The 25,125-nt window shown below is 41.4% G+C and overlaps 1 protein-coding gene across 2 annotated transcripts in view; it reads right to left on the bottom strand.

The window, feature by feature from the left end:
• Nucleotides 1-25,125, bottom strand: part of cdh5 (cadherin 5) — a 44,762-nt gene that overhangs the window by 14,147 nt on the left and 5,490 nt on the right. Inside the window, exons 1-13 of one of the 2 annotated variants that reach the window (XM_037782251.1) lie at nt 22,625-22,665; nt 17,101-17,334; nt 16,496-16,775; nt 14,893-15,015; nt 14,553-14,720; nt 14,271-14,455; nt 11,009-11,122; nt 10,694-10,836; nt 10,475-10,608; nt 7,758-7,867; nt 6,884-6,986; nt 1,466-1,596; nt 117-231 (exon numbers count right to left, since the gene is read on the bottom strand). In XM_037782251.1, coding sequence (XP_037638179.1) covers nt 117-231; nt 1,466-1,596; nt 6,884-6,986; nt 7,758-7,867; nt 10,475-10,608; nt 10,694-10,836; nt 11,009-11,122; nt 14,271-14,455; nt 14,553-14,720; nt 14,893-15,015; nt 16,496-16,775; nt 17,101-17,334; nt 22,625-22,660 — 1,876 coding nt within the window. In that variant the 5' untranslated portion in view covers nt 22,661-22,665. Of the gene's footprint in view, nt 1-116; nt 232-1,465; nt 1,597-6,883; nt 6,987-7,757; nt 7,868-10,474; nt 10,609-10,693; nt 10,837-11,008; nt 11,123-14,270; nt 14,456-14,552; nt 14,721-14,892; nt 15,016-16,495; nt 16,776-17,100; nt 17,335-22,624; nt 22,666-25,125 lie in introns of those variants that run through there. The other variant, XM_037782252.1, reaches the window with a different exon arrangement.

Genomic DNA, 25,125 nt, shown 5'->3' on the forward strand with positions numbered 1-25,125 from the left:
TAGTTCCACCCTGATGAGAACCAGATGTGCAGGAAACCTCAGCAATGAGCGTTTCCACCAAAGATGGAGATATAAAAAAGGAAAGAAAGAGAGGAAGTAAAGAGAGTTGAACTCACCCAGTATGGTCAGTATGCAGAGCAGAATGGCTATCAGGGCATGAACACTGACTCCCATCCTCCGAGCGCCAGCTTTGCACTGCGTAGGAATCCGCCTGGCATCACACCGACACGACTACAACAGACGGTACAAACAATAACTACATTTACTACAGCACATTTAATTAGTGAAATGAACTGATCTATTAAGCAGGGTTCATTTACTGTATGTCCATCTAGACTATATACTGCATGTTATTGGATATTCTGAGTTATACTGTATTCAAACTGGTGGTTTTACATACATTTTGCAATTCAGCCATGCAATCATTTAAAATAGTCTGTGCTTTACCTCGTACAACGGTTCGCGCAATATCTTACAAAAAGTTATTCCTCATTTTTCGTGCGTTCTTCTACGAATGTCCAGCAACACGAGCGTTACAAGCAACAAAATTACCCGGTTAGGTTTAGGAAAAGATTGTGGTTTTGATTAAAATAAGAACTTTTGTTATGTAAAATAACTACGTTTGTTAACTTGCGTAGGTGGCGTTTGTTAAGTATGCAAGTTACGTAGCAAACGGTCGGACGAAGTAACAGCGGACTCCTCAGTGAATGTCCCGCGACCTCCTTCCTACACCAACTATGTCGCTCTTTATGCTACGTCACCTGACTTCCTTAAGGCCCAGACACACCAACCCGATATCAGAGAACTAGCGGCAAAGAAAGCCGACGGTTGCGTCGCCTCACGTTGCCTCACGTCACGACAAGTTTCATTTGAACACACCGCAAAGACTCCAGCCGACGGCCAGTTAGCACGTACGTCCTGCGCCTGCGTGAGAGGAAATAACTCTCCATACCAGCAGGCGGCGGTAGTCTGTATTCATCATTCAAAAAGGAAAACAGGAGGAGCGAGGACGGCGGATACACAAGCTGTTGTTATGATGCGAACATGAAATAAAGCGACCGTTTTCACAGCCTTCTGTGTTTTGTCCTCTTGACTTTACTCGTTGGCTTGCTTTCCTCACGACCGTTTCTCTTCTCGTGCACTGATTCGTTTAAGCTGATCTTCCATTCAGAGTGATTTCTCTCACTGACAAGCTTCTCCGCCGATTCAACATTCTGAATCAGCCCAAAAAACCTCCGACATGGGCAGACTAGATCCGACGGTGCAGGACACACCACAGAAACTAGGCTGACAGACGCTCCAGACAGCGACAAACTGTCCGACGGTCGACGGTCAGCTCGGTGTGTCAGGACCTTTAGATGCACATCCTCACAACTACGTGGGTTATATACAAATTAACATTACTTTACGTAGGTATAAGTACAGAGAGTGAATGAGAACAGTCTGTACAAAACCACACACAGACCTTGATTGCCAGTTTGGTGATGCTGTTCTGGATGGGCTGCCCTCCGTCACTGATGCGCACGTCCACGCTGTAGTCTTTGGGGTCGTCCAGGCTGAACGGACCCTGTTTCACCATGATGTCTGCTGTGCTGTCTGAAGAAAGAAGCGTATAAATATATACACACCGTGAGTTTACAGAAATGACAACCAGCTTCACCTTCAACATAAATTTACCTTTCCTTTCTGCAAAAAAATCCATGTCTGATTTGTCTGACTCATCACTTTGTCTCTCTAAAGCGGATCTAATGCTCACCTGCTCTGTATATAGAGTCTTTAAAGTCTATTTATACTGCAGGCGTCTGTTCCACAGATATAAGAAGAAGAAGAACAGAGTCGTTACATGAAGGCAGACAGATCATTTGTGATTATCTGTCAGTTCGCTGCATTTAGGATTTGAGTCGGTTAGGATTATAGATAATGGCAGCAGCACCTTAAAAACCTGAAATCGTGGCCTACACGAGGCCAAACATGCATCACTGTACTGTTATCTCCTTTACAGACGTTATGACGACATGGCCTCTAATCATTTGAATGTGGTCAATTGGTGGCCAGTCAGGTTTTGAAAGTCAGAAGAATCAAACACACAATGAGCTCAAAGTCCCAGAGCACCAGAAGGGAATCAAAACCAAACAACAAAAAGAAGCCGAATTAAAGAGAAGCGAACACGTTGAACAGAACAGAGCAACGTCTTCCCTGCAGGCCCGACCAACAATACAACCATTAGTCAATTCACCGGCAGGCACAAGTTTCCTGCTGAGACGACGGGGAGAGCCTTTCTCCACAATACCCCGCCGCTGGAGGAATGTCACTAACACAATGGCAGGAAAGACCTTTTGCGAACACTCAAACATACCGAGACACACTCCGACTCTCAGACAAAGAAACATACAGAAGAGCTTTGCAGGTTTAAGGGCACGTTTAAGGAAAAACAATCTGGCTGTTGCTGACATTTGCACATATTGGACTTTGAGTACAAGTTATATCGGTCTTGTGAAAGGAGTAATGCACTTGGCTCGACAATTTCATCCATCCTGAGATTCTGACGCGCTAGCCACACGCTAGCCAGCTGGGAAACATACTAGTCAGTCAAAATCACGTCCACAATAACCTTACAGGCCAACTGCCAGTCAGCGAGCTCGTTAACTCGGTGGCCTACGGCACAAAGAGTTCACCGCTGGATCTCTCAAATCCTGTTCTCAGACTATCTGCATGTCAAGATTCTGAGTCTGACCCATTTAATGAAAGTTCAACATGTCTGACAGTCAAATATATAAAACCACGTCACTGTGATCCAGTCTCCATTGTTGTCTTCAAGACAACATGAAGGTGTGTGTGTGTGTGTGTGTGTGTGGGAGGACGTGAGTACAGAAGGAGTCTTAACTAACTGAATTAAAGATGAAAACAGCTCCTGTCCTCCCTTCATCTCGTCCCTCTCCTGCTCCTTCTACGTTTGAATTTGTCTCTCTGGATTTCTGTATTATTTCTCACTGTCCTCTCTATATTTTGTTTGTTCCCTCCATCTCTCTCCTCCTGCATCTCGTTAGTCGCCCTTCATCTCTTTGTTTCCCTCTCCTCCTCCTCCTCCTCCTCCTCCTCCTCTCTGTTGTCTGTCTGGTATTAATGCAGTGAGCTCGGTGTAGCCGCCCGGTCTGAACACCGAGTCCTGTCGCTTCCCCTCGCTCTGCAGCCTAGCTGACTATTGTGTCTCTCAGCATCCCGTAATGAAAGCATGCTTGTTTTCTGCAACTTTTAAAGAGCCCGTAGTGGATAAATATTTTAAAAGCCTTCACTTTGCAGCTCTTGTTGCATGTCTGTGTGTATGTGTGGTAAGTGGTGTGAGGTGAGGAGCTGTCAGATGATTTTTGGGGGGCACGGGGGAGAACAGAGGTTCACACTGACAACCAGCACTTATCAAACAACCATCCACCTCCTCTCTCGTCCTTTTTTGTCCTCCATGCTCGTCCTCGTTCACTTCCCAATATCTCTACTATCTTTCTTTCCTCTTATTTTCTCTTTCCCTCCTGTTACCCGTTTCCTTTACTCCCTTTCATTTAAAGGGACAGTATGTACGTTTTTACACATATAAACATTTTGTGAACAGTCTATAACCTAATCTAAAAAAAGAGACCTTCTGCAACTTTCTGTGTTTCCTCTTTCAGCCTGTAGACTGCTGGCGGGTCGTTTCTCCGGTAAAATCTAACGTGTGACGTCATGCACGCTCCTGAGTGCCTTTACTGTCTTCAGCTCCGCTACAGGGCTAACAGTGTGCAACGATAGCTAACGTTTTAGAAATGGAGTCCGCTAACGCCAACTAACGACCAGCCCCCACCACGACTCAGACTCCATCTAGTGAAGCCGTCTTGCAAAACAGGAATGTGACCGATGTCGGGGGGAAAACTAGGATCAACATCAGCCGGGTCTTTGCTTCATGGAGGGACCTTGGTTTGGTTTTGGGAATCAAAACGGAGCCCGAGCTGCAGGGCCAGCTGTAGCCCTTTTGGTGCCCTAGACGGAATTGAGATTTGGAGCGCCCCGGAGGCTTTCTTTCTGCGCACCACAAGGCTTGGACCTGATCATTATGAAGAAATAAAATGTGAAAAATACAATCGATATCTGCACCTCTTGACATCAGTCCGTCTAGCAATCTTACGTCCTGACCCGTCTGTTGTGATGTGCACGGCACCGTGCCCACTAACCCCGGGCCCCCAGTGCACACAGGTACAGTGTGGCGTTCAAGTGCAGCCGGGCAGATGAAAAAGTGTGAGACCGAGACTTACAGGAGTGAACAGTGTTAATTAGTTACCTCAAGGCGACCGTCTGTGTGGCGTACTGTATCTTTAAACCTTAAGCCGGCCCTGCCGAGCTGGCAAAATCCCTATTGGACAGGTAAGCTAACATTACTGCCAAACATGTGAGATATACAGTACAGTGATATTTGTGGTTTTAGCTGTCAATCACAGCGTCGTCTGTGTCGCCTCACTGTTTTGACCGATGCTCGCTCGCGTCTACGTAGCGTGATCATTTCTCTTTCTTACATAGAGTCCCTTTAATGTTTCTGATGTCATCTCTCCTCCATTTATCCTTCATCAATTCCTTCTCTCCCCTCGTTTATTCTCCTCCTCCTCTTTCCTGTTTTCTTTCTCTTCTTCCTCCTCACTAAGTATTCTTCATTCTGCACTCTCTCCTCATTCATATATTCTCTTCTCTTGTTTATCATTCTTTATGATTCCCTCTCCTTTATATCTACCTCCTTTCCTCCTCATTTTAACACAGTCTCACTTCGCCCGTCTCCCTTAATCCCGATCTCTCCGTCTCGCCTCCTTTCATCTTTTCTTCCACCTCTGCCTCATCTGTCTTTCCTTTTGCTCTCCTCCATCTTTCCCTCTTCCTCTCCCCCCCATCGGTTCAACATGTCAACCCCTCCAGGCACGAGCAGGGAGGAAATGGATGAGTTCATGCCTCTGTTTATCTTCCTTTCAGTACGTTTCAAGTTTCACTTAAATTAAATAGTAACACTTCACCTAAATCTTTCATCTGACTACCTCAGGCTTTCATCTATTCAGACTTTTAATATTTGACTAGAACAGTTGGTAACACTTTTCCTCTGGCTTTCATGTTTTATAACCCGCATGTGATGATCAAAAATGATGAAAACTGTTTTACTTGTGCCATTTTGTGTCCTAAGCTGAATAACCCAAATAAGGCTGACGTAACGGAGCGCCAACCTTTGCCTAAATATCAATGTCTGGATCAAAGCGAATGTCTCCGTCGAGTTTCACACCACCGTCGGAGTCACAGTCTCTTTATTCGAGCTGACATTTTCTAACTTGTATATTTATATCTACACATTTATACTCTCAAATGGCAACGGGTCTACCGACTGTAGACGCTGCTTTGAATTTAGAATCATCCTTTGGTAACAGAGAGCTCTCGTTTTATCTTGAGTACGGAGCTAACTGTGGCAAAGAGTGAATACAACTGAAATATAGAACAATATAGAACTACTGGGGGCGTCAAAGTTAACGAAACAATAAAGCATTAACACAAATTTGTTTTAATGCCACAGTTTTAAAGCTAGAGTTAAAATACTGGTATCATATGAATGTATAAAACCTGATGAATCCATCGGTACCAACCATGTCGCTTGTCTAGAAGGAAGTTAAATAACGCTCCATCATGACCATTTTCAAAGGGGACCTCTGACCTCCAGATCAGTGAATGTAAATGGGTTCTATGGGTACCCACGAGTCTCCCCTTTACAGACATGCCCACTTTATGATAATCACATACAGTTTGGGGCAAGTCATAGTCAAGTCAGCACACTGACACACTGACAGCTGTTGTTGCCTGTTGGGCTGCAGTTTGCCATGTTATGATTGGAGCATATTGTTTTATGCTAAATGCAGTACCTGTGAGGGTTTCTGGATCAATATCTGTCATTGATTTGTGTTGTTAATTGATTTACAATAATAAATATATACATACATTTGCATATAGCGGCATATTTGCCCACTCCCATGTTGATAAGAGGATTAAATACTTGACAAATCTCCCTTTAAGGTACATTTTCAAACAGATAAAAAATGATTAATTGTGATTAAATATTTTATTAAAACCATACCATGGTATATTAAATTATAAAAATGTTAGTCTGTCTGTCTGTCATTCTAACGTTTTTGGTTCGTACTGAAATAATTATATTTTTCGGACAGATTGCCATGAAATTTGGCACAGATATGAACGGTGCCCAGAAGATCAATCATAAAGACGTTTCATCTGCCGCCCTGAGCACAATTCAATTATTCAGTGAAATATTTCAACACCTACCAGATGGCACATTATATACACACATGATGTATCCTGACTGATCCTCTATAGCGCCACCATGTTTAACCAGTAAAGCTTTTACATTTCAGCTGCTGCTGCTGATTGAAGTGTCTTTTTTGAGAATCTATTACATGCACATAATCATAAATAAGCATCCTCTCATGCACAAGAGCGGCCCTGCGTGTGGCATGTTCCTTTAACATCCTTAGCTGGGATGAGTTTAGAATACATAGAGAGTCATCTGCAAGTCCAATGGAGCCACTTGCGCTCATTATTTTCAATATTTGCTATTGTGCATTCTAGACAGCACTTACGGTCCCAGACGGGCACTCTAAATCCCCCCGTCTGGCTGAGAGAACCAAAGCATGCTTTGAGAAGTTAAAATAATTTCAACTTTCAGCAACAAAGCACTGAGCCCCTCAAATGGAGTTTTCGGCGGTTGCATAGCAACAAGTGCCGAGGCCAGTGCGCTTCCCGCGAGCGCCGTTTAGAGCAACAAGCAACGAGACGAGAAAAAGGTAAATATGTGCTCGGTGCACACACAAAGACTTACTGCCGTAGTCTCTGATGGAGAAGTTGGAGCTCTGACTGGCCAGGCTAAAGATGAAGGAGGCCGGCTGGTCGTCTTTATCTGTGGCTCGCAAGGTTCCTATCACCTGAGGAGAGATTACAAAATACAATCTAATTAATCCATCCTGGACACAAAACTCTGTTTATACCCAATTCAGTCTAAATGTATACAGCATATATTGTTTAAGAGTTTAAGTCATGTTGACATTTTATATTCATCCATCTTTCAAAGATTCTGTGTAGCATTCATCACATGACATTCTCAGGTAGTTAATCAGGCATAAATCAGCAAACAGTTAAAGGTACAGTGTGTAGCATTTGGTGACATCTAGTGGTGTGGTTGTAGATTGCAACCAACTGAGTACCCCTCCGCTCACTCCTCCCTTTCCAAGATTGCGGTAACAAGAGCCGCCGGAGTTCAATACTGTCGTAACGAACACTTTAGAAGCAACGGAAGTCAGGCGGCGGCTGACGGTACTACGGTTTTGCACTCTGTAGCTCTCGTTACTGCAACTACGGTGGACTTCACGTAAAAACCTGAAAGTCTCTCTCTAGAGTCAGTGTTTGGTTTGTCCGTTCTGGGCTACTGTAGAAACATGGTGGAGCAACATGAAGAGGACCTGCTCGTATGAAGGGCTCATTCTAAGCTAATGAAAACACAATGATTCTTAGTTTCAGGTGATTATACACTAATGAAAACATAGCTGTTAATATTATATTCCATTTCTGCTAATAGCACCCCTAAAATGTTACACACTGTTCCTTTAAGTGACTATAAGATCTGTAAATATCGATCTATTTTAACAATGGTGGATTCAGGTGAAATCCCGCTGTGATGAATGCTGCGTCTTTCTTACCGTATTAGTGGGGTCGTTCTCACAGACGAAGATCTCGTCCACAGTCAGTTCAGGCTTGTTGTCGTTGACGTCCTGAACTATAATGTTAACTTTCACAAATGACTCCAGACCTGCAGAGCAGAGACAGCAACACGTGATTACCTGCAGAGTCACCGTATACAAGGAGTTTATAGCAGATCACGATCAGATGATAGAAAAGATGTACGCGCACGTGACTCAACCATGGACAGGCTGATAGAAATAACCTGGTAGAAAACATTGCATATTCTGCCAATGATTGGAATGGGATTGGTTGTTTCTACCAGCCTGTCTCGAAAGTTTGGAATAAAGTGGAATCCTGCATAGATCTAAGTGTGCGGATATCTTTTGATGGTGGTGAATTTCCATTATCCTGATAACCGTGAATATCGTCAGTGTCACATAAGTGACCTGAAAAAACTGTCTAGCTCGCTAGAGCCTGATTTAAAAGTACAGAAATGATCATGTAAAAAAGAACAGACTCAAAAAATGTTGCTATTTATTTATTTATTTGTTTATTTATTTGTTTATTTATTTATTTGTGTTTTTATGCAGGGGAGACCTTATGATTTAGGATTTCTTTATTTAAGATTGTTCTATTGTTTGTTTTTCGCTAAAAAAGATATTCACTACAAAAAGATGTGTGTCCTATTTGTGATGTAATTTATGTTAAATATTTAGTTTCTTAACAAAATGTAACGTAAGCTGATTCCAGTATGTTTTAGTGCCATTTGAGGAGTTTTAGGAATATTTTGATTGATTGATTATTGGGATAATAATATAGTGAATCACTATTATTTTGTCCAGATGATCACAACATGACATGTTCATATCGTCCCATGCTTAGTGTGTGTAGTGATGGATGTTTGCTGCAGGAGCTAATGTTGTAATTTAGTACTGTAGCACTGACTGATCTTGTCTTAACGTCACAGTGTGCTGACAATGACAGTCAAAAGACAAAATGATGAAAATAGTCAAAAGGACATTTCAGCGACATTTCTGCCTGCAGGGATTCTTCAGAGCAAAACGTACTGTATGCTGGCGGATCAAATAAAATACTTTCATGTACATCTTATGATGCACTGTAATCTTATTTAACACATATGTGGAACTCAATGTAGAAGTGCAGAAATGCTTTTGGTTTATGAACCATTGAGGCCCCTCAGATCCTCCGGCTCTTCTCTTTGAGTTGTTCCACCAAGCAGAACAAAAACATCTGGGGATGCTGCTTTCAGCCGCTGGAACAACCTTCCAGAGGAACTGAGAGGAGCTGAACATATTCATATTTTTAAACGTAAACTAAAAACCCATTTATTTAGTCTGGCTTTTATGTAGCGTTTTATAGTTTTAAAACTGTATCATTTTTATTTTTAATACTTATTTTATTTATCATCATTATAGTGTTTATTTCAATGTATTTTATTTAATAAACATTTTGTTGCTGATCAATATTATCTCTTTTATTCTATTTTATTTTATAAAAAAAATTGTTATTTGAATACAATCTGCTTATTTTGTGTAGTTTCATAATTTTTTATTTATTTATTTTTATTTCGTTGTATTTTATTTATCTTTTATTATCTTTAATACCCATCTCTTATTGCTTTCTTATTCAGTGGACTTTTATATTGCTTGTTTCGGTGCATTAGTCTCTAAATCCATTTTTAACACTCTATATTTTTGTCAATCGTCTGTCCAGCACTTTGAACTGCATTTGACTTGTTTGAAAGGTGCTATATAAATAAAGTTTGATTGAATGTTGACGGGAAATAAATCCTCCTGTTAAAACAGAGATTGTGGGACACAGGTGTGCCAACAGGAGAAAACAATTACACTTCAAATAGTCAATTATTCATTGTTTTATTTTGCTGGTTGTCCATTTTCTCAATTTCTTTTTCTTTTTGTAAATATTCAGAAATCCAGATCAGAAGCATTATTTTTTTTTGCATTTTTGCTTCCTTAATTTCTTATTTTTCTCAGCTTTACTCAGCTTGTTTGTACTTTAACTTAAGGACGTAGATATGACAGCGATCAGCCGTGATACTGATCAGGTGTGTGTGGAACTGATTAAGGTCAAGTCCCTGAAAGTATTTCTATTTGTGAGCTTTTCTTCGGCCGTTTCTTCGTCACATTAAAGCAGCTTTTACACTTATTTTGATGTTTTGAATATTCATCTTTTGATAAATGTGTTCGTTCCTCTTGTACTGAGATTTTTGAAACTATCTTTAGTACAGTACATGTACTGTATATCGAGGACCTTGTCAAGCTCGGGGGACCATTGTGTTCCTTAAACATGGTGACAAGCCACCAAAATAGATCTCTGGATTTCATTCACCGCCGGTCTAAAAATATATAGTTTGGTTGGGAAGCTGCGAGCGAACAAAGAGAGCCCGCTAATGTGATTTTCCTGCTTATACTCTCTCCTTCCCGTGTGGGTCGACCAGGTGTTGAGGCAACGTGTTAAATCTATAAAATGTGTTACACTCCCATCCTTCAATAAATCCAGAGGAGCTGCTCAGTGAACAACGAGAAGAGAACACGCTGTCTTTGTTGGCCTTTTCTAACTCCCTCTCTGTATGCACATTATTAGAAAACACATGGTTTCAGTTATTCATCTGAGGTTCTATTGTTTAAAGGAAACAGGATTAATAAACGTGTGTGTGTGTGTGTGTGTGTGTGTGTGTGTGTGCGTGACGTACCACTTGGCTCCTCCTGTGCTTTAACTTGAAACATGTGTGTGGCCTCCAACTCTCTGTCCAGCATCCTCAGGGTGGACAGCTGACCTGTGAACGGGTTGATACTGATCGGACAGTCCTTGTCTAAGATGGAGTACCTGAAACGAGAGAAAGCAATCAGAGATGAGTGTGCCGGATTAGCAGCATTATTTGTTCTTGTTAGACGTCTGCACAGCGTCCTACCGAATGCTCTTGTGGGCTCTGTCAGGATCTTTTGCCGTGATCGTTCCGATGTTGCTCACGATACGTTCTTCCACCACGGTGAACGTGTAGATGGGCTGAGAGAAGAGCGGCGCCTCGTCTACATCCAGCACCTTGATGTTTACCTGTCGGATAGCAGTCGAAAGACAGCTTGTAAATTGTGCGACATTTGGTCAACATTAAAGATTTAAATATGGCTTTAGTAGGAAATGAATGAAGAGCTGAAGGTGTTAACACCCCCTGGAGGGTGGAGGGTTAGGCTTAGAGTCTACAGATGTACCTGTGTGTGATATTTACCTGGGCTGTGGTGACAGCGCTGTTCACGTTGTCGGCAGGAAAACGCAGGTTTTTCAGGTTTTCTCGCACCTGGACGGTGAAGGTGTAGCTGCTCATCGTCTCGTAGTCCAGAGCCTGTAAGCATAGATTAATATAGATAAGTATAGTATAGATATAGAGTATAATTATAGATTAATAATTAGATTAGGATTTAATTTCATTTTGAACATAGACAACCTATTATGAGCTCTTCTCATCCTGGTTTATATGCTCAAATGATTTTATCCCTGTGGTGACAAACTGAACCCCCAAAGGGCCAAAAAGGTTTAAGAACCGCAAGATAGAGACGGACTCCTCCTACCTATTGCACGCTAAACATTGTTTTATTAGTATGCTGTCAACAGATCAGTGTTTTCAGTTGTAGGTTACAATATTTAAAAGAGTTGCTCCACTGGACTTCTAAGATATTTAGAGTTTGAATCCTGATTACACAACTAACCTCCAAGTCTCATTTCTATGTCTCGATCTGTTGCAGCTGTAAATCCTGAATGTCTCCGTTCTCTCACCAAAATGCAATAAACTCACTCACTTTCTCTCATTAACAAAATGTTTTTAATGTCTAACTTTGCCTTTAGTAAAAACACTTCATATCCAATCCAATCGCTTGGGAAAGCGTGTAAATGGCACGACATTACAAGGACATTGCACGTCATAAGCGCGCATTTAAGCCTCTGTTCGCGTGTCATTTTTACCCCACACAACAGTTAGGTTTAGGAATAAAACATCACGGTTGGACTTGAAATAAGTACGGAAACCAAGTAAAATATGTATGTAAACAACGTAACAGAAGTATGGAAAATACATCACAAACATCTGTATAGAAGACGTCACTTCAGAACAACAAACAAATCTCTCTCATCCAGGAGACCGCTGTTTGTGTCCGATGCGTCCCGTGTTCTCAACGTTCAGTGTCATTTTCACTGCACAAACATAGTAGCCCAACCTTGTAGTTGTAACTATAGTGGTTTTGCGTTGTTACATTATTATTTGAGCACAAACTATGATCTTTTTTCTAATCTTAACCAAGTAGTTGTGTTGCCTAAACTTAACCAATCGTTTCACAACGTTAACCTCGTTGCATTGTGCGTTTCTGCGAGCGTGATACGAGGCTGATATGAAACGTCGTTTCAGAAACGTCGTCATTCAACGTATCTGTGCTTTGCAGAAATAACGTTTTTCCTGGCGACTGGGTTGAGTTGAAACTTATTCTTATTGCACATGAAATGACGAATTATCGTATCATTCATACACCATTTAGTGCGACCGGGCTGTCATATTTTGATTCCTCCTCAGAAGTTTATATTTCCACTTATTTTTAGACCGGGGACAAAATAAAGTGCATTTTGCACTTCATTTTTTTATGTGCTCAAATGCATCTCCTATCTTCATCCTCGGTGCATTAACACCTGCGTCTGTTCACCAAGGAGTCGATGTTCAGGTGTAAAAAGGCTCTAAATGTCACAACTCAGCTGAAACAACCTGGTTGAGCTCATACTTTAGGATTTAAGAAACACAGTAAAGTGCCATATGTCCCCTCCATGTTAAACATGTTACCATGCATGAAAATACCTCCTTCCTTTCACTCTTTCAAAGTCTTCACAAACTGAGACTTTCATGTCAATAAATATACGGCAGCGAGCGCTGCTTACCGTCACATTTCTGCTTATCATTTCCTTCCCCTGTATAAGCAACAGCCTACTGTTCAGTTAAATGTTGTTTTATCTGTGGATGGGACACCACAGGTAGGCAGGAATATTCTGTTAACTGGATTATTCATGGTAACAGGGATACTCAGTCGCAGGGTATCAAAGGCATGTGTAAACAGCTTAACAAGAATAAGACCTTAACCGCGGTGTGGCCGATAGCTGGCTTATACTCCGTACATGTAAACACAGCCGGTGAGGAAGATGAGAGGGTGCTACAGAGCTAAGGGGCGAGTTGAGCAGAGAGAAGATTGTGGTGCGATTCGATTTCCAGGCCAAGCTATTACAGAGCTCATTTCACTTCATTAGAATACATTTCCAGCTCTCTGATGTCCCAAATACTTTATCTGAAGAGCACAACCCAGTGAAGTAAACCTGCAGGCATGAATAGCTCTCCTCACCAGGAGGAGGACACCACTTAGGGCTTTGAATTCTGTGTTACGCGTCATTGTCCTCACATTTGACTTTGCAACTTTCATTTTTTTTATGTAATTTGTGGCCATGTGGCGGCACGAGTCATAACCAGAAACCACTAATATCAATACATACTTGAAGACATGGAAATCCAGTCACATCCTGTCACTGTGGCCTCCATCCGTATGCTCAGATTTGAAAAAGTAGAAATAGGATAACAAATTGCTAATCTATAGAACATTTATTGTCTCAACCACCAGCAGTTACACCAGGCATTTAGCGTGCAATAAGAATGCCGTTCTTGCTTTTGGCGAGTCATTTTTACGCATTGTATTCTGTACCGACTGCAACGTAAACGCATCGGCGTAAATATGCTACGCTCAGAGTGACGTAGAATAAAAGGGAGAGAGACTGCTTAAGGTGGATACTACAACGGCAGGATTTTCAAGCAGGAGGCCGGTGTTCAAGACATTTGTTCCGTGTTATTTTTAGTGACGTGTTTTCCGTAGTTATGTTACGTTGTTTCTGTACAAATTTTACGTAGTTAATGTACTTATTTTAAGCCGAACCAGGATGTTTTTCTAAAACCTAACTAAAGAGTTTTGTTGCCTAAACCTAAACTGCAGACACACGAAAAGCCTAAAAGGTGTTCTCATGACATGTTCTTGTATTGTGTTGCTATTTATACGCCTTCCAATGAAATCGGGTTGAAAACCAGCAAAAAGCCAACAAAAAGCTAAAAGTAAAAAATACATAAATGGCTGAAATGTCCAGTTTCTGCCATTTCAAGTGGCAGTAGTATGAATACAAACATGACCAACTAAGACCCCAATGGGTCCAGTAGTATGTGAGATTAGCTGACTATCTAAAAGGGCTGTGGGAACCACCGTTCAACTCAAACACAAATTGCAGACAGCAAACATGGCAGCAAATTCACTAAAGGTGAAAAAGTTAAAAATCCAAATGAGTCAGTATTTCTTCTAGAAAATCAGCTTGACTCACCAAACTAGGAATGCCATGGCTGATTTATAAATTCAGGGGAAAAAAGACTTCTAGCCTTGAGATATCGTCTGTGGTTGGATAACGTTGCCACGTGAGCCTCCTACCTGTTTGAGCATGAGGTTGCCGTCCTTGTTGGGGCTGCTGAGTTCAACAGTGAACACTTTGTTGTTTTCATTTGGAATGATGAAGATCGGCTCTTTGTTCTGAATCTGATCTCTGTCCTCCAACTCCAGAGTGCCTATCTTCTCATTCAGCTTGTGGTCCTCTGGAACGTGCAGCTCGTACGTCTCTGCAGACAGAAAACAGACGATCCGTGTGAATATAAGACAGCTGCAGTAAATATGTTCGTATGAATAACCCTGATTTTAAAAACAAGATTTCCTTACTTCGGGTGAAGGAAGCAATGTTATCGTTGGTGTCGGTGACGGTGATGTTAACAGTGGTGGTGGATGTGCTGCCTGAGGCCATTCCTCTCATGTCCTGAGCTTTAACCACCACTACATACTGACTCTTGGTTTCGCGGTCCAGAGTGCTTGTCTTGCAGCTGATCACACCTGCAGAGAGACAGTGAGAGAGACGGACAGACGGAGAGGGTGTTATCTTTGAGGTCAGCTCTGACTCATATTCAAGTAAAAATAGCTTCATTGACTTGTTAAAGAAGAATCAAAAAAAGACAGTGTTGCTGCAGGATAAGGATCATGTTGGAGATCAGAGCAGCGAGCCTACCTGTGATGCTGTCGATCTGGAAGGCAGAAAGGTCTCTGTCTTGGTTCAAAGAGTACCTGAGCTCTCCGTTAGCGGTGCTGGCATCATCGGCATCGGTTGCCCTCACCTCCACTACTTTAGTTCCTAGATGAAGAACATGAATGTAAAAATATACAATAAGGCACCATGCTGTCCAACCCGAATGTTCTTGTACTGAACACTTTCTAACTGATTAACACATGGGGATTATGTGCTAAGGTTGTGTTATTCGAGTCGCCAGTGTGCCTCCTTGTCACAGAAGAATGTGCTAATGATTGTGACAGGTGTTGACATTATGTTGTTCTCCCAGACTTTTCACAGTACGGTCTATTTTTAATCTAAATTATCACTGGATGGTAAATGTCAAATACTCGCAGCAATATGAACTTTTTTTCCTGCAAGAGTTTGCTTCATTTATGGTGTTGCAACATGGTCTGCAACGGGTTTAGACTGGTTGGAACGCACAAGCCTGTTGCCAGGGGAAATAATGCAAACCACGGGATACGTTGAATGTCGAAGTGTCTGAACTGAAAATATGTTTCATATCAGCCTGGTGTCACACTTGCAGAAAGGCACTATTACACATTATTAAAGTTGTGAAACGATTGGTTGATTTAGGCAACAAAACTACTTGGTTATGGTTGGAAAAAAAGGTCATGGTATAATAACAATCGCCCTAAGCAGACTTTCTTACGTAACATTACATAAAAAAACGTTAAGTCAACGATTACTTTTTACACTATAAGTTTACACTATATGCAACAAAACTACGGTAATGCAGTTAAGTTTAGGCAACAAAACCCACTCGCTTAGTTTTAAGAAAAACTTAAAGTACGGGTACCTAGTAAAATACGGACAGAAACAACGTAACGGAAGTCACGTCAGAAACGTCACTAATGTAACTTCAGAATAACTCCACAACACTTCACAAAGTCCTGTGTCCTCACCCACCACCAGCAGTCTCTCTCTCCCTTTTTAGTCTACGTCACTAGCTCCGAGCGTAGCATATTTACATGGATGCTTTTCCATTGCAGTCAATACAGACTACATGGCGTTCACATGACACGCCAAAAGCTAGAACGGCGTTCTTATTGCACGCAAAGTAGTAATTTTAAATGTTATTTTCTTTTTTTCTAGTAAAGTTATGACTTTATTATCGTAATATTACGACTTTTTTCTCATAAAGTTATGACTTTATTCTCGTTATATTATGACTTTTTTTCTCGTAAATTTATGACTTTGTTCTCGTAATATTCTGACTTTATTCTGTAAATCTCAGATGTTTTTTCCCTCAATGTGGCCCTAATACTCCGCAGTACATCTGGTCTTTGGCCCTCACTGCATTAGACTTATATACTATATACTTAGACTATAAACTGTGTTACCTTCATCACAATAATCAGATGTTTTGCGGCTCCAGACAGATTATTTTTTTGTTGCCTAAATTGTCTCTTTTGATAGTAAAGATTGCTGAGCCTTGTAGTTGACTCATTCCATCACACACTGAAAAACTAAAACTGAGCACAACCTTTCAACCTGCTGTCACCTGATGATGATCTATTTTTTAGACGGTAACTCTACTCACCTATGGTAGACCTCTCCATGATGGATCCATTATATGTTCTTGGGAAAACTGGAGTGTTGTCATTGATATCCGTCACCTGGACGACAAAGTCTCCAGAATCCTCTATCAGCTGGTTGTTCCCATCAAACATGGTGGCGGTCAAATGGTACGAGCTCTTCTCCTCTCTGTCCAGAGATCTGGTGACGAACAGGTCTCCTTTGCGATCCACGGTGAAGATGGTGTTTGCTCCTTCGCCTGATATTTTAAAGTTCTTCACCTCCGCTCGCTGGCTCGACTTCAGCTGTGACAGAAAAAGAAGAAACAAGGAAAGACGGTTGACTGTCTCGTAGTTTCTCACCCAGCTGGAGTAAGCACTCAAATCAACAACCTTCCAGCAAATCTTCTACAAATAAACTGAGTATTCCAGCAAAACCACTCAAATATTCATCAAAGAGTTGATCCGCAACAAGTTAATGCCCCAGATTCTTGGCATGCTGCAGCATTAAAACTGAATGGAAGAGACAAAAATACACATTTGCCATGGCAAGTAGATTACTGATCGTTTAAAGACTAAACTGTATAGAAGCAGGGCCCGGGAAGTAGAGCAGAAACATGAGCTTCCATACCTGTCCTATCTTGTAGGCGATGGGCGCAGGTTTCTCCTCTTCCACGTAGAGAGAGTTCCAGATCCACTCTCTCTTCTGCCTGAACAGGACAGGATGGGTCTCCTTCTTCACAATATCGACGAGGCCTCGCTGCTCCGCTTCCACCACAGGAAGGTCTTCGGCGACGGCGAGGGAGACGAACAAGGCCGTAACGGCCATAAACCCCGTAGTCCACAGCTGGAGCCAAGCCATCATCTAGGACAGACAGGGATGAGGGGGTAGCGAGGGGTTAAACAGAATGAATAAGGGCGATGTGAGGAGGCAGAGAGGAATGTGGAGGCAGAGAGGAGAGAGGGAGCAAAGAAGAAGAAGGAGAGAGGAGATCACATTAAAACCACTTATCAGCTGTGGACAGACCCCTTCGCCGTGCCAGGGTGAGACTCAGAGTGAAGGCCAAGGACTCGCTGTCCCCTCACAGGCCGCCGCTGAGCTCGAGGTCTATAGCTATCATTTAGGACCAGGACTCTTAAACCTTTTCAGCCTGGGACCCAAATGAAACATTTAGCCTCTCATCATGGGACCCGGGCTGAGGCATATCACTAATGTGGTCGTATGGGGATCTATTAAACATAGGCCTGTGACCCATTTTAGGTCCTGACCCACTGGTGGAGCACGAGAGAGAGAGAGACAGACAGAAACGGAGACAGACGGACAGAGACGGAGAGAGGAGCTGACATTAAAACCACTTAGGATGTCTGTCTTTATCAGCCATTATAGAAAGGCCATTTACCATAAAGGGACTGGTTGACATTTTGAATTTTTGATTTATTTTGTTCCTCTTTAATGCGGCACATCAACTTGTGGTAAAACAGAAAGAGTTTGGGTCTAACTCAGTGAGGGCTTGCTGATAAATACGATTGTGTTACAACAGGCATTAGCAATAAGGACCAGGGTGTCAACACAGACGGCAAATCACACGGCAACAAAATTACAATCTGGCTCAACTTTTGCCGTGTGATGTAATGCAACATCATCTGGCAACGAACTGCACTGCTGTGGCCAAAACAATTAGAAGCACACATTCCTGGTAGATTACTTCATAACATGACCGTCGTGATTCTCCTGTTGGGGGCGGTAGTAGCTCAGTCCAGGGACTTGGCTTGGGAACCAGAGGGTCGCTGGTTCAAGTCCCCGCATGAACCAAGTACTGAGTGTGAACTGGTAGCTGGAGAGATGCCAGAGTGCCCCCCCCCCCTCGACATCTCTCCATTATTGCATGTACATATGTCCTGTTTGTGCATGTGTGTATGTTCTATGTAAAATAAAAAATTGAATTGAATTTCCCCTCGGGGATTAATAAAGTGCCTTTCTTCTTCTTCTTCTTCTTCTTCTTTACCTCGAGATCATAGAGATGGTGGGTAAAACAATTTGTGGTGATTTAGTTGCAGTGTGCCGTGTTTTGGCATCAGATAGGCCGTCCAACTCATGGATATATAACTTCCATTGTATTTTGTCTTCTCACCTTCACCTAGAGCAAAAAGTCCACATCAACACAGACTCCTGCTTTTTTATGTCTATTTTTGGTCTTTGGCGTTAAAAAGAATTTGCGTTGATACGTTATTATAACGTCATTTTACTGAATCTCCCACCTTGAGTCTGTATCTCAATACAAGTACCTTGGAATTGTGATTGATGATTCTCCGTCTTTTAAGCCTCACATTCAGCAGCTGGTGAAAAAACTAAAGTTGAAATTGGGTTTTTATTTTAGAAACAAGTCTTGCTTTTCCCTCGAGGCCAAAACGAGGTTTGTCGCTGCCACCTTCATGTCTGTGCTGGACTACGGCGATGTTATATACATGCATGCATCTTCTCAGAGCCTACGCACGCTGGATGCTGTCTACCACGGAGCACTGAGATTTAGTACTCATTTTAAAGCCCTTACGCACCACTGCTCTTTATATGCTCGGGTAGGAGGGTCTGCCTTGTCCACCCGTAGACTGAACAACAAGCAACAAGCAAAAAAGTCCACTAAGGGCGGGTGGGAGTGGTTGTTGATTGGGTTTGTGATCAATCACGTTGATTGGGTTCGTGTCACGTGTGAAACCAAAAGTAAACGTTGACTTTTACGCTTGTTACATAAAGTTCTCCTCTGGAGAACATGAATGTCTTTCGGCCAATCCGACTGATAGTTGTTGAGATATTTCAGTCTGGACCAAAGTGATGAACCCAACGACCAACACACAAAATCAAAGCAGCGTCACAACAGAAATTTAACCCGACAATCACAAACCCAAAATATGTTTCAAACCAACTTGAGTCTGACTCATATTAAAGCTGAAATTTGGTCTAAATCTAAATCAAACTGGCACCTCATCTGATTTATGACCTTTGATTGATTACGAGTCAGGAGACGTTTCACTCTCTTGCATCACTTGTTCGTGCCTGCGAGCCGTTTTAGCACTATTTAACCAAAATATACATGTATAAGGCAGTCTAGTAAACTTTAGCTTTTCCTTCCTACTATCTCACCCTCTCTTGTTTCTGTCTCCCCCATGGTCCCTGCCTCCCCCACTGGGCTCTATCTAATAAAGCAGAAATGCCAGGGAAATAATCTTCAAAACATTTTAGTCTATATGTGCCCTGCACTCCGGCAGATATCTCAGCGCAGCCCTGTGACATCCCCGTAGACAGATTAGTGCATCTTATTGTCTCCCAGCCATTAGCAGCAGGGAGGGAGAGAGGGAGAGAGAGAGAGAGAGAGAGATTATGATGAGGGGATTATACTGGAACAAAGTCTTCTCCCTCTAATGGCCTAATCTCGTATTTTGCTGACCTCCGCTGACCTCTTCACACGGCTCCCCACAAATCAGCTCAAACAAAGACTCAACAGTGCTTTTCAGGCCTTCAGTTCGCATCCTTTATTGTTTGGGTTTTATTTTTCCTCTTGTGTTGTTCTTCTTTGTTCGGTTTCCTTTCAGGACTAAATTAATTAAACACAAGTGCATCATCTTTTTTATTGCAATTGTGGACTTCTGAATGGAAGTGTTTCTGTGTAACGCCAGTAAACATCTACTGAATCAAAACGTAATGCCAATGACAAAGTACTTGATAATAACACTTCTTCTTATTATTATTATTCAATAACTTCAAAAGCATTGATGTTTTTCATTGGATTCATTACTTCAAAGCAATACTTGACAAATTGTGGATGCCGGTGGCGGCGCACCGCCTCGTATGCGGGACTCCCCAGCCTGCCGTGTGCCGCTCACACCCTCCAGCTGGCTGTTAACGAGGGTCTTTAGACACAGAGAAGTACTCGTATCGGTACTTGGTATCGGAGAGTACCCAAATGTAAGTACTCGTACTCGGTGGTATCGGTGCATCCCTAATATTTCTCTACTATCATAACACTTCAGAAGCACAAGCTTGAATGTAACTGGTTAAAACAGTGATGGTGTGTGATGTTTTTGTGCCATAGGCGGACTTTCATTCAGCCGTATTGACGGGATATTCTGAACCCCTGAATTATTGACTGAATTACTGTCAATACTGAAGAGAACATCTAAACAAGGAATATGTGGCAATGTCTGAATCCTTAAAAAGTGTCTTTTTTTCTATCATTTCAAAGCAGATTTGTGAGCATGTGTTTTTTCATATTTGTGTGAGTTATGACTCTGAGAATAAGAGCCAAGTGAATTATTTCCCATTCTCCGTGCGTCCCCCTCGTGCATAAGTACCCTTGGCAATATCGCCTCTACCAACAACCACCATTTATGGAAGAACCAAAACGAGTCTAAACCATCACACCAACAGGATGACTATGATGTAGGAATGAGACGGGCAATGACAACAGGGTTTAACTCTGATTCAAATTGTATCATATAGATATAATATTACATTTCACATGAATAAAACTGATGAATCATATTTTTTGGAAAAGCAAATTGGTGAGATGTTACAGTCTTGGGTCTCCTTCCTCAAATGGAAATAGTCATTAATGGTCATTTCTTTCTTTTGACATGAGTTGTGTATTTGAGCTCATTCAGCTGTAACATCTTCTTTTGATGCAACGCTTTTGAGTTCATTTAAAGTTCATTTAAAGCTGGTATTGCTTTGGTAATGTACTTCAGAACATATTTTACCTAACTAAGTGGTTTGCGTGGCGTACGAATGACACGCGAGAATGGGCTAAAAAGCGTCCTCATGACGTGCGGTTTGTCAGTGTAATGTCGTGGTATTTAGACGCCTTCCCGTGAGACCGGGTTGTTTGGAGCTATAATGCTGCTAGATACTTTGATTGGGAAAGAGTTGGCAACGCTGGGCTGGGTTGTTAAGTTGGATAATTTTAAAAACCTAGCGTACTCCTGGTGGTTTCTCAAATGTTGCCGACCCAATCTTTAGGTTAAGTTTAGCTCTCATGCTGCTTTGACTTTTGTCAATTTTTAAAAAAAAACATTTGCTCAGATTAAAGAAGTTGATGGTAGCAGAGTGAAACAGAGACATGGGATGTTTCCTGACTGTGTCCTGCCGTGTCCTTCTCCTCACCATGCTTAGCCTTAACCGTGCGTCACCTCGTATCCTTCCTCCTCAACATGTTCTGGACAAACTTATCAATCCCACCCCGTGTGCTGTACGTGTATCTTCTCACGCAGGGGCTTCCAAAAACATGAAGACAGGAGTCCTTGAATGACTCTCAAAGAAAAGAACAAGCAGAGTCTGTTATCTCTATTTCTAGACCAATAATAAGGTAGTAAATTAGCCTGAAGAGATTGAGAGGAAAACCTTTTTAAAATGTGTTGAGAAAACTGAGGAACATTTGAATGTAAGAATGCAAACTATGTGGTTAAATATGTAGTCGTCTAATTTTTGCTGAAACATAACTGAAGCTGTTTAAGAATAACTTCATTATTATTTAGTCATAATCATGTGAGACAAATATATTTCTTATAATTGGTTAAACCTGACTGAGACCCATTTAAGTGTGTTTAAGATTGTTGGTATTACAAGTTAACCATTTCTAACTATATACATATTTACTGACATAAGTGCTGCTGGCTTTGTGGCTTTCTATTACTGTAAATCAGACATTTCCATGGGTCTGTGGTTGGACATGTTTGTTTCTAGTTGTATTGCTGCTCATGTTGTTGGTGGTTGGTCTAATCCAACGGGACGTACAAACATGTAAGTCAATACAACTCAACTCAAACCTGTATTGAGTTTCATATCGCCACTGGGCTCTGAACATTTGAGATTGTATCTACAACATCATGAAAACAAAATAACATTTCCAATCCATTTATTAGGGGGTTGCTATGGTTATATTATTGTTATTGGATTTATAATAGATATTGTTTGAATAAATTATGGCTTTAGCCAACATTTAGTCCATTTTGTTTGTTTGGGTAGTTGTGAACACATTAATCGTACTCTGGTTTGGACCAAAGCAACCGTTTACAAATGAACCAAATCACAGGCTGCCTGTGCGGGTATTTGTTGAGATGGACGCAGGTAAACGTCAGGTTAACATGAGAGGGAGAGGACGGACCTGGACTTCTGCAGAAGTCCGATGTTTCCCTGACATCTGGGCCGAAGAGAACATACAGAATATGATAAATAAAGTCCACAAAAATAGAAGCGTTTAAAAAGTTATTGGAGATAAACTGGAGGAGAAGAGATCCGTGTCCACGGTAGATCAGTGCCGAGTCAAAGAGAAACAACTTTGACAGCAATATTTCAAAGTCTGTGCATAGAGGTGGCTCTCCAGATGAAAAAGATAAATTATGGTTGTAACCGTAATAGCCGTCTGATTAAAGGCTTTTTAACTTTTTGCTAGAAGACCTTCGTTCTTTTGTGAACTTCTGTGTTCTCTACCAAAGAGCACCTTCATTATGTCATCACACAAAGAACAGTTGATATAGAGCTTGACTCAGACTCCAGCCAGACTAACATCTTACTCACACACACACAACAACATCCTATGATTACACACTTACACACACACAAAGTTATTCCTGTGATGACAAATCCGTTGGGGGCATTTTCCCTAAAAGGGGCATTTTTTAAAAACGGCGTTTCCTTCGTCAGAGAGCAGCGTATTACTCCTTCTCTTTTATCAGCAGCAGGAAGCGTAAACACAATGCCTTCTGGGAAATGCCGCAGGGTCCGTTAATGAAGGGTCATCATTAGTGAGTGGACACACCCTTCCTGGTATTCACTGCTGACTTCACGTCCGTCTCTCTCTCTCTCTCTCTCTCTCTCTCTCTCGTCTGCTGTCTCACTTTGACGTTCTTTAAATCATTTCTTTCCTCTTTCTTTAAATCTCTCCGGTTGAATCTCTCAAGGTGAAAACTGCATCTTGTTTTTTTCCACACAGTCTATTTCTGTTCCCTGTCTATCATTCTACCTTTATTCCTTTTTGCACTTTTCCTTCTTCACCTCTCTGTTTTTTTTTTCCATCCCCGTCACTCTCACTTCCTCACCTTATTTAGCACCTTAGAGATGCTGTTGGAGGATAAACACCAATTTAACAACTTGCAATTAAGCTCCAGATTACTTGTAAACTGTTACTTCCGTAGAGAGAGTGTAGACTGATGGATAGGAAGCGACAGGAGTCTCGAGTATGATCAAGAAGATGTGTTTAAAGTTTAGATCTTTGTTCATACAATTGTCATTTGTATTTATGCTATTTGTTGTTAATCTTATGATAATTACCTTTTTTAATTTTCCTCTCAACTCCTCTCAAGTGTCATGCATGCAAACTTCACTTCAGGATTACTCAAAAGTTATTTATGGCATCATTTATCAAAGGCATCTTTCAGAGGTATGAAGAGTAAATAACATCCAGGAATATCTGTAATTACATCTGTACATTGTCCGCAGGCTAGGGAGTGTGCGTGAGTGTGACGGAGGAGCAGAAAACAGACAAGACGCGGAGATACAGTTGTCATTCTCCGGGATGTTTTTGTGACTGGCAGACAGGTCTGACCTAGTTTCATTCAACCAAAGGCTAAAAGCAGAGAAACGAGTCGACGAGACTTCATAATTCTGGCGGTCGCTGAAGGGTCGTTGAAGTTCATGAACAGAAATACTCCCGAGCTCTGAGCTCCATGATGAAATCTGAGCAGAGACAAAGGATGTCTTTTGTCCATCTGTTAATCATACATTGGACGCTGGTGAACAGCATCCACACATAAACTTGAGTAACATACAGACTCTATATAAGAAGTGGACGTCGTCACCGTGACTTCACCGATTGGTTTGTGAACTCTGTGACATGTTTTCCCTGGTCGTGTTGCGTTCTTTCTGTATATGTTTTCCTTAGTTTACGTACTTATTTTAAGCCACACCATGATGTATGGACCATGATGTTTTTCCTTAACCTAAATAGGTGATTTTGTTGCCTGAACCCGGACGTTACAGTAGTTTAGTTGCGTGGCGTACAAATTAGACGCGGAAAAAGCTAAAATGTGTTCTCATGACACGCAGAATGACTGTCTGATGTTGTGGTATTTACATCATTTATATATACGCCTTCTCGTGAGACTGGATTGCCTTAGATCAGGGGTCAGCAACCTTTACTATCAAAAGAGACATTTTAGGCAAAGAAAAATATCTATAATGATCTGTCTGGAGCCGCAAAACAACACAGTTTATAGTCTAAGTATATAGTATATAAGTCTCATGCAGTGAGGGCCAAAGAGACAATGTACTACGGAGTATTAGGGCCACATTGAGGGGGAAAACATCTGAGATTTCCAGAATAAAGTCACAACTTAACGAGAAAAAAAGTCGTAATATTACGAGAATAAAGTCATAACTTTACGAAAATTTTTTTTTAATATTATGAGAATAAAGTCATAACTTAATGAGAAAAAAAACATGTAAAATTACTACTTTATAATATTATGACTTTATTCTCATAATACTACGACTTTTTTTCTCTCTTCAAATTATCACTTTACATAAGTCTTTACATATGACTTCCTCAATTTGGCCCTAATACTCCGTCGTACCATAAACCTACAATGATAAATAAAAATGAAAATG

Source organism: Sebastes umbrosus, chromosome 10 (assembly GCF_015220745.1).
Source record: "Sebastes umbrosus isolate fSebUmb1 chromosome 10, fSebUmb1.pri, whole genome shotgun sequence".
NCBI classification, from domain to species: Eukaryota; Metazoa; Chordata; class Actinopteri; order Perciformes; family Sebastidae; genus Sebastes; species Sebastes umbrosus.